Genomic DNA, 10,037 nt, shown 5'->3' with positions numbered 1-10,037 from the left:
TTACTTACCTGGACGGGGTAAATGAGCGATCAGAACGGCCCATTGCCTGGACTGGTGACCTCCATTGCACATAAAGGAGGGGTGCCCGTCCAAGGTCTGCCCTAAGTGGCAGAACCTACGTCATAATTTGTGGTAGTGGGGGCCTGCGTTCGCGCGGCCCCTTCCAATGTCCTTAGTTTTAAGCGTTTTGATGCTTCCACCAGATTATTATTTTGAATGCTGTATGTTGTTAACTATATGCTTAGGTGGAACTAAATTTTGCTAGGCAGTTGTAGGGTTTTATCCCTATCCTTGTGGGAATGGCGTGGGAATGGCTTGGATGTGGGAATGGGGATTAAAGGGGCAACTTGGATGTGTACTTAATTTGAGAGTATGGACCTACCAGCCGGTTTGCACACCTCCTTGACCCTTTTCTGGTCGGACGAACATTCTCTAGTAGTTGTTGATGTCGGAGATACCCATTAGGAGTAGCGACCGTCACGGCAGCATTATGATAAACATAATGATCGTTTTTCTGCATCGTAGCGTACGCGTCTGGACTATCGTGAAGGAATAGGGGTATCCTCCAATGCATGAGCACATAATAATGCATGAGCTCCCAACATTTTTCCCTTTTCATTATCATTTAATACAACCCTGGTAGTGTCTTATTCGTATCATATCATTTCTCATAATGTTCATCATATCATTTATCAAAACTTTCATACGTATGTCGGGGTTGTATTTTGTGTTAGTTCATTGTGTTCGCATGTCAATCATATCATTCATGTCGTACATATATCATATCATAATGTTTTCATGCTTTCAAACATAACAATACACACGTGTGAAGCCATGGGCACATACAACACACAATATAACCAAATGATGGTAGAGCCACCTATTTGGTTGGCCTTCTAATTTGAGTATGTTCGCTCTCCTTCCTCGAAATTAACGTCGGTTGTCATGTCCTACTGGAATATCAATCCCGTTTCGTTAGTAATCTAATAATTTTGAACTCAATTAAACTTAAATTGAGAAATTTACCCTTACACTAACCTTATTTGCCTTAAATAAGATTTAGCTTGGAACAATGGAAAATGGCTATTTTTTCCTTTACCGAGAAGAAGGCGCGAGTTTTAAGTCAAGGAGTCGAGCCAAGCCGAGCTGAGGGAGGGTGGCGTTGTAGGTGTAGCACGTGGTGCAATCGGAGGCCGGCGCGTGTGTCTTTTTGAGCGCATATTTTTCATATCGATCAAGGCTTGTGGTTGAAGCGCCGGTATGCGGGTGTACGGGTCACGGGCTGCTTGCTGCAACGCGGTGCTGGGCTACTACAGGTTAGGCCGATTTGGATCCGACCCGAAGTTCAGACAAAATTTCTCTCTCCTTCGAGAAACGATGCTTTGGCGTCGGTCCGTTTCTGGCCGATTTTGCATAGGTTCTTCGTGGTTGACTCTTCCTCTTCACCTCCCACGTTGTATTATGCTTCGGCGTCCATTGCACTCGAAGGAGGGGTTCCCGTCCAAGGTCTGCCCAAAGTGGCAGAGATTACACGTCATAATTTGTAGCAGTCTCCCGGTTGAAGAAAAATGTTAGGAAACGATGACACGTGGCAATAAAGGAAAGACCTGAGCTTTATTTAAGAGAGAATGGAGTCTTATGGTTAGGGAGGGGTGGGTCTTAGCCTAGCTTAATAAATAATAATTTCAACAAAACTGGTTTAAGTTACTCAAAATTAGTTTTATACTAAACTAATGAATTCATAAAAGTAAGATTGGAAAAGAAACACAGATCAAAGGAGTTCTATTAAGCACAAGTATCGTACTATTTTCAGGTCTTTACAAATGGCTAAGATGGTAGTTCAAACTATCAAATACGAGAAATCTTTAAATGCAAATACATATTGTAGGGCCCGCTTGGCTTGACAAGTTTGGACGTCTCAAACTCAGAAGATGTGTAATCTAGACAACATTTGTTCACAATTTTTATACATTTTTTTTGGTTTCCCACGTCATCTTTCAAACTACATTGCTTCTTTTGTGGTTAATTAATGGAAAGGTTGAAGTTGCAGGGCGAGTATCGAAACCTCGAGCTCCAAATTGCAAGTGGTATCTATCTATTGTGCATGTAAAGAACTCATTCATGAACTTCAGCCTCAACAAAAGAATGTGTAAACGAAACTTGAAAACCACCGGAAGTCAAGAAGCCATAAAAGATGAATTGATGTAAGGATTCGTTATTTTTAGATTTTCAATTCAACTTCTATAGATGAACCTCCCAATTTAAATGGTTTGTATGGAAATAATATTATTATAACAAACATATATAAACATTACACAGACTTTACTCCGGCAATATTTATAACAAATTTAACACATGGACCATTGTAAATTAGAGCAATAATTTTGCACAAGTTCCAATTTGAAACTGATATCATAGATTCACATAGATTGACTTGAATTTCAAATGACAGAATCCAACTTTAATTAAAGATAAATTAGTGACAATAACTTAAACTAGTCAGTTAAGTGTTGGTTTGGTTAAAAATTGATGTTTGTATGATGACATGCACCCCGTGATTCTGCACGAAACGTAATGTAACGATATGACTAAGATATGTTCATGAAAGGATATGGTTAGGTTATGTATAGAAAACGATATGATTATGATACGTTGATAAAACAATATGGTTAGGATACGTTCATGCAACGTTATGGCTAGGATACATTCACGAAACGATATGAGTAGGATACGTTCATGAAACGCTATGACTATGATACGCTTGGGAAACGTTATGACTAAGATATGTTCATGAAATGATACAACTATGATATATATAAGAACGATAAGACTATGACAATTTTTAGAAACGATGTGACTAAGATACACATATGGAACGATATGACTATGATATGGTATGGTATGGGAATGATGTGTGTGTGTATATATATATATATATATATCATATCATACGAGAATGATATGATATATGTTATGGTACAATATGTTTGATGAATTGATATATTTAAGATATGATATGTTAAAGGCATGCTCGAGATATCATATCATTCATGCTAGTTCATCGTTTTATTTCATGATATGTGCATGATGAGAATTGTTATGTTTGGAAGCATGAAAATGTTATGACGTGGCATATAAGTGTAATATGAATGATATGATATGATTGACATGCAAAACGATGAACTAGCATGAAATAAAACCCGACACACGCGTGAAAGTTATAATAAATGATATGATAAACAATATTATAAATGATAAGATATGAAGGAAGATGCTAGCTGGGTTGTAGTATATGATCATGAAAATGAAAAAATGTTGGGACCTCATGCATTATTGTGTGTTCATGCATCGGGGGATATCCCTTCTCCTTCACGATAGTATGGACGCGTATGCTACGAGACAGGGAAGCGATCATTATATTTATCATAATGCTGCCATGACGATCATTATTCTTAACTGGTGTCCAGCATCGACAGCTACTAGAGAATGCTCGTCCGACCAGAAAAGGGCCCAGGAGGTGTGCGAACCGACTGGTAGGTCCATACTCGCACGTGTGGACCGTGTGTAGGGAAATTAAGTACACATCCAATTGCTCATTAGGATAGCCGTGGTAGGAAAATAAGTTGTTATGATAGGTCCCACTCATGATTGTGTGTGTTTGCATCTAACCCCAATATTGGGGTCACTTACTAAGTATTTCTTAAAATATTCAAGCTACGTGCTACTTCTATTTCAGGTAAAGGCAAGACATTCTTCTACCGCTGATGACGATATCGCAACTCGAGACCATGACACAAGCAATAGGGTAGTCGCATTTATTTTACTTAGGCTAGAATAAGATGTTTTTAATTTAGATGTTTATTTCTTTCATTTAATTTCTATTTAGGTTGTTTTGAAGATGTTTTCAAACACGTAAGGCCATGACATTGTTTTAAGATGAAATTTATGTCTTATGAAGAAATTTAAACGTTTATTTTTTGCATAGAAATGATTACACAATGATTATGGTAGTTACTCTAGATAAGTATAAATTTATGGTCGTTACAGTAAGGATTATTTTTGCTAAAATTTTTGCTAAAGTAACCCTTAAATCTTTTGAATTTGGGTAATATTTCGGACCCCATTTTGTAATTTGGAAAATGCTCTCTCCACACTTAAATTCATTTGATCCGACTTGATCCTACAACTTCGTGACGAGACAAGAAACAATTTTGATGAAAGACTCAAAGTCTAAAAAGCTTTAGAGAGAGTAAACTCCAAATTTGAGTTTGACCTTCAGTTTTGAAAACCTAAAAAATCAAAACTTTGACTCTAAAATTCTCCTAAGATACTCAATGTTGTGGTCGGTGAGTTATCTCTCACCTCTTTAGTTTAAGAGAGAATACCACAAATTTTCTAAAAGCATTACTTACAAATGAAGAGACCACTTAGACTTCATCTTGATAACACACCTTGATCACGATTTTTAATAACATTCACGTTTTTAAAGTGAGCACAAATCATTAAATTTTTAGACTCGTTGGAATCATTTACATGTATAAATCTTAGGATTAATCATTGGGGGCATTTTACTCATTTCTCTTAATCCTTAACTTATACCCTTAACTTGATTTAGGTTCTAAACTTGATCCAAGCATCTTGAAATTTTATCCTTGTATATGGGTCTTACTTAAGATCATCAACCGATTGGAGGGTGTTTGAACATTGAAATTTCTTAAAGAAACTTTAGGGGCATTTTAGTCATTTATGATCCAATTATTCTAAAACTTTACCTAATATATAGAAATCAGAAATGAGACATCTTATAAAGTTTCATAACATTTGAAGGTCATTTGGATTATGAATGGAAGGTAAGTTGCCTTTACGGGCATTATGATTATTTTATATTATTACTTAGTTTAGCTTCTTGTTCAATGACCACCAAATTTCATATATATTCTTGACCTGTAATATTATACTTAGTATTAAAATTTCATGGGCATGGGAGTTCATTTAGTAGGTTTTGTTAATGTTACTTGATTGTCGAGCAAAATGCTTGATTTAGATTCTTAACTCATGATTCTTGACTTGATTCTTCCATAATCTTTTAAATCTGACTTTACTCAAGGTTCATAATGAAATCCAAGTGATTCCTATAAGTATTTCATAAGAAAAAAACTTTAGATTGGTTACTTACCTCATTGTTGACATATGTGACCTTTATTCTCAAGCTCCCGATATCTATGTTACTCCAAATTTTCTTTGGTAGGTCAATCTTTGAGTTTAGTTCTAGAACTATCAAGAATTTCATGAGAGTAGTGTAAACGGAGATTAAATTTGAGAAAAATGGATCGACGTTATGGTTTAGGCTAGCATATTCAGTTCAATCGAATCGGCCACATCATTTTCTTCCCCAAAATAGGGGAAGAAGTCATACAGCGAGGTCCATACACCTCTGAACATCGCCTTTAATAGCTCGATACAACACATTAGTATATGAAAATTAAATTAAGTTTGAATGATTTAAAATTAATTTAATACTTAATAAAAAAAAAACTAAGTATAATTAATTATGTTTAGTTATCTAAAATTAAACAAGATAATATTAATTTGTATTAAAAGAAGGGTGAAGTTGAGTGCATTTATATTTGTCCCACATCGCAGAATTTTTAGAAGGCAGCTGCGAAGATGGATATAAAAACTATACCGGCGGCGAATTGTAAATTACTTACCTGGACGGGGTAAATGGACGGTCATGAAGGTCCATTGCCTGGATTGGTGACCTCCATTGCACTCGAAGGAGGGGTGCCCGTCCAAGGTCTGCCCGTAGTGGCAGAGCCTACGTCATAATTTGTGGTAGTGGGGGCCTGCGTTCGCGCGGCCCCTTCCAATGCCCTCAATCCCTAAGCATTGTGCATATCAGTCCCTACGTATTTCTTTTTTACTATGATACAGCTCAAGACACATTTAGCAGTCTCCGGTTGGTAGGAATGGTAGGTGCGGTCGGCACTAATGAGAGAGCGAAGGTTGTTGATGGGAAGACTTTGGATCTTATTAGATCAATGAGAGATTAGTAAGTGATTAGTAAGTAATTGGCTAAATGTACCTAGCTCAATGGAATATAATGTACCTAGAACGAGTAACCTCAATGATATTCCAATGAGATTAGTAAGTAATTGGCTAAATGTACCTAGAACGAGTAACCTCAATGATATTCCAATGAACTATATTCCAATGAGATTAGTAAGTAATTGGCTAAATGTACCTAGAACGAGTAACCTCAATGATATTCCAATGAACTATATTCCAATGAGATTAGTAAGTAATTGGCTAAATGTACCTCGAACGAGTAACCTCAATGATATTCCAATGAACTAACAAACGTGATGACAAAGCCAATAATCATTCCAATGAACTAACAAACTTGATGACAAAGCCATAAACTTGATGACAAAGTGGAATGAAATTGACTATCTAAGACCTTAATAGAACATATAGCACTAAACCATGCTATTTTTTTTATGAGAGCTCACTAGTAGGTTGCTTATTGGTCATTTTCATACTCAACCTCGCTTTTCTCAAATGGATGGTAGAGTAACAGTCGATGATTGGAGCGTTAAGAAGTTAGGTTGCTACAAGGGGCCATATCCGTGTCATTCTCCGATCTTGTATTTGGTTGAAATTTTGTTTAAATTATTTTGTAAACATTTTTTTTATAACACCCATGGCTCATTGCAATACCCTCTTCGGATAAAAATCTTCAACCCCATACCCACTCAAATTGAGTATTTCCTGACTCACAGGGACTCGACTCTACAAATATTTTTTCATCTCCAAGGAGGGTCATGTGGTGAATCAATCAACAAGCTTTAATTTAATTAAATAAAAAATGAGTTTTTTTTTACTCTAATTAGTTAGAGGAGAATCAAGTCATTTAGTCAAATCATAACAATACAGCATGCCCTACGTCCCGTCGATTAAGCATCTTTTGGCAAAGGAGACCAAGTTCCTTTTGTTTTAAGCTAGAATAAGTGAAACAATTGAGCCATGTGCTGAAATACATATTGAATCCCGTCGATCCATTTTGAACCCAACCAACAATAATTACAAAACAAAGAGGGACCCAAGCTGTATCCATGTATTTGATATTATTATAGACTGTAGTAGGAACCACAAAGAATGGTCTGATTTATATAAAATAAAAAAAATTGGGGGTTTTGGAATTTTAATTAAATTTAATGCAGAAGATAAAGAAGATAAACCAAATAGATTTTAATTAATTTTCTTTATATTCCTTCCTAAATTAATTATTGTGGGTTTGGTAGCCCTTAACAACCCATCTCTTCTAACTTTAGAGAAGCTAATTTTAATTCACCATATGCAATATTAATATTAATATTAAAGCACAACTTTCAACTGCTTTCACCATAATCACCCTACTCATAACTAAGACCATCCTTCAAATCATGCTCATGCCATTAACATATGTCCAACCTAAACCGAGTCTAACTCAATAGCAGATAAAACATTTATTACTATTGCAGAAGTCAATAACCTGCTCAACAATGATCGAACTAAAAATAAATGAAGGAAGAAAGAAGCAGTCATAGAACCATTATCTAAAGGCCGATGTAGATTGACTTACTATATACTTACAAACAACACTTTTAAATCTTCATATCGATTTCATAGAAAATTGGGCTTGGTCTAGCATTATGAATTCTACTGAGTGCATATCATATCATGTTTAGAATCACGAATTTCCATAATGGTATGATATTGTCTACTTTAAGCATAAACTCTCGTGGCTTTACTTTGAGTTTTTCAAAAAAGTCTTATACTGATAGAGATAGTATTCCTCACTTGTAAATCTATGATTATCCCCTAAATTAGCCTTATGCTCAAAGTGGATAATATCATATCATTGTGGAGAGTCATGATATCAATTATCAAATTAGCACTACCCAAATCTAGAAATCTAAATTCCATCTATAAAACCCATCTAGAAACGATAAAAATCCTAAAACTTAGTATTTCATTCCTTGAAAATATGGGCAGCATCTTATTATATAGTTTGAGCATCTTATAAAGACAAAAAAAAAAAAAAAAAAAAAAAAAAAAAAAAAAAGGGAATATTTGCCCTTTAAACTTCTGACTTTCTGGCCTTCTCTTCTGCATAATAGTTTCTCTAAACAGTCTCAAGAAATGTAATCAGGTATTTTTCAGAACTAAAACTAACATAAAAGTATTCACAAATTCACCAAAAACAGAACAAACCTCTTACAAATATGAAGATTCAAAATCTTCATCCACCATAGCCAAGTTCAGATGAACACAGAATATGATATATAATCTCAGAACTTTCAGCTACATTCATGAATGGAAACAAAGTGATGAACAAAATAATACAGGAGAATGATGATGATGATTAATGGGTTCAGTTAAAACTATGGTATAAACACATTGTAAATGAGGGGTTTTATTATAAGTTATTTTTTACAATTATTCTACCAAATTGACCAAAGGGGGTGGCACTAAGTACACTATGAACCACAGATCAAACATGTTTCAAGAACTAAAAGGAGAGAAGAGAAAGCCAAACCTCATACAAATTGCCAGTTCTTCAAGACTCAGAGCTAGCTTCCTCAAATCAGCCTCCCATGGATCTCAAGTCTTCTAATGCCGTTTTAATTTGTTCCTGAACCAACTCCAATCTCTTGGAATAAACCTCCAATTCCATAATCTGCTGTTTCCTCCACCTCTCATCCGCCATGTCTCCTCCACCGAAGCTCAATGGAATTGGATGCAAAGCCAGCCCACTGAACCCTCTGCTTCCACAGAGCCCTCCTCCTCCCATGGAATTGCTCAACAATTCCTTGAACAATGGCGACAGGCAGCTCCTCACCGTTTCCTCGATCAATCCTCCTACACCTACGTGATTGACATTTTCGTTGTTGTTGTTGTTGTTGTTGTTGTTGTAGGTGCTGTTTTTCTCTTTATTCAAATTCTCATTGGACGAACGCGGCGGCCCGTCCATTCTTAATCCCGATCCAGGCCGTGAACGCTTCCGCGATTTCGGAATCGGCGTCGGTTTCTTTTCGGAGAAATTCGCCATCATCTCTTCGTTTCTAGCGTCCATGTAGCTAGCATACGGAGTCGGAGCAGGCTCCTCGTCGTCCAAAGCGTTGTCATCGACTCCAATTCGGCCGGTATTGCTCCAGATCTTGCGAGAGATCTCAAAGGTAGCTTGATCGTGAGGGCTTTTGAAATTGAATTCCTTACCAGAGCTAATCTTACCAATAACGTTGCGGTATTTCTTCTTCAACCTCCGTAGCTTTTCCACGAGTTGATTCTTGTTAAAATCCAACTGTAATTTCGACTTGATCTGGTCGTAGAACAACGCCGTATCGTTCTGATGATGATGAGTCGTACCACGCTGCATCGTGTAATCCAAAAACCCCTGCAGAAGCTCGATCTCATCCTCATCTGTCCAAAGGCGTTGAAACAACTTCCTGGACTCATCCAAGGGCTTCTTCTCGCACTGCAAGGTCAAAGGCTCAGCAGAAGCGGTCTCAAGGCGCTGGCGGATCAGATCGGAGGAGGAGATGGAGACAATCGAAGGAGGAGGAATAACGGGGACCGGACGGTCGATGGTTCCGGGAGTGGCGACGGTAACGACGGCGGAGACGGAAGGAACTGCAACAGCGCCGGCGGAGGAAGTTGAAGGAGAAGGATCATCGTTCAATTCCTCCTCTTCGTCGTCGTCGTCGTCCTCGAGGGATTCCTCGTCGTCCTCGAGGTCTTCGTCGGGGAAAACGGCGTCGTTGCGAGGATCCATTGAGGAGAGAGAGAGAGAGAGAGAGAGAGAGAGAGAGAGAGACGGAACAGTTAACAATGGTGGAAAAGGGTGGGTGGTTTGGGTTTGGGGTTCACGAGGTTTGATTGAATTTTGGTGTGTATTGGGTTTGGCGTGTGAGAATGGGTTCGGTGGACTTCAAAGCCGCCTAACTTTCTAACCCCCACGCGCTTATCTTGTGAGTGTTACTCAATTTACCTTC

At 37.4% G+C, this 10,037-nt stretch overlaps 1 protein-coding gene and 2 non-coding genes across 3 annotated transcripts; 2 read left to right on the top strand and 1 right to left on the bottom strand.

Moving 5' to 3' along the window:
- LOC111780766 (U1 spliceosomal RNA) lies at positions 1-164 on the top strand. The gene has a single exon (XR_002812911.1). It is a non-coding gene; the product is annotated as a U1 spliceosomal RNA (small nuclear RNA).
- Positions 165-5,703: 5,539 nt separating this feature from the next.
- Positions 5,704-5,867, top strand: LOC111780746 (U1 spliceosomal RNA). Its single transcript, XR_002812888.1, has one exon. It is a non-coding gene; the product is annotated as a U1 spliceosomal RNA (small nuclear RNA).
- A 2,454-nt stretch (positions 5,868-8,321) lies between these two features.
- LOC111779899 (putative transcription factor At3g04930) lies at positions 8,322-10,037 on the bottom strand. The gene has a single exon (XM_023660090.2). The coding sequence runs from the start codon at positions 9,815-9,817 to the stop codon at positions 8,630-8,632; it is 1,188 nt and encodes a 395-aa protein (XP_023515858.2). The 5' UTR covers positions 9,818-10,037; the 3' UTR covers positions 8,322-8,629.

Source organism: Cucurbita pepo, chromosome 18, assembly GCF_057944985.1.
Source record: "Cucurbita pepo subsp. pepo isolate OVF chromosome 18, ASM5794498v1, whole genome shotgun sequence".
Classification (NCBI taxonomy): domain Eukaryota; kingdom Viridiplantae; phylum Streptophyta; class Magnoliopsida; order Cucurbitales; family Cucurbitaceae; genus Cucurbita; species Cucurbita pepo.
Note: the sequence above shows the minus strand (reverse complement) of the source record. Positions and strands in the feature narration are given on the sequence as shown.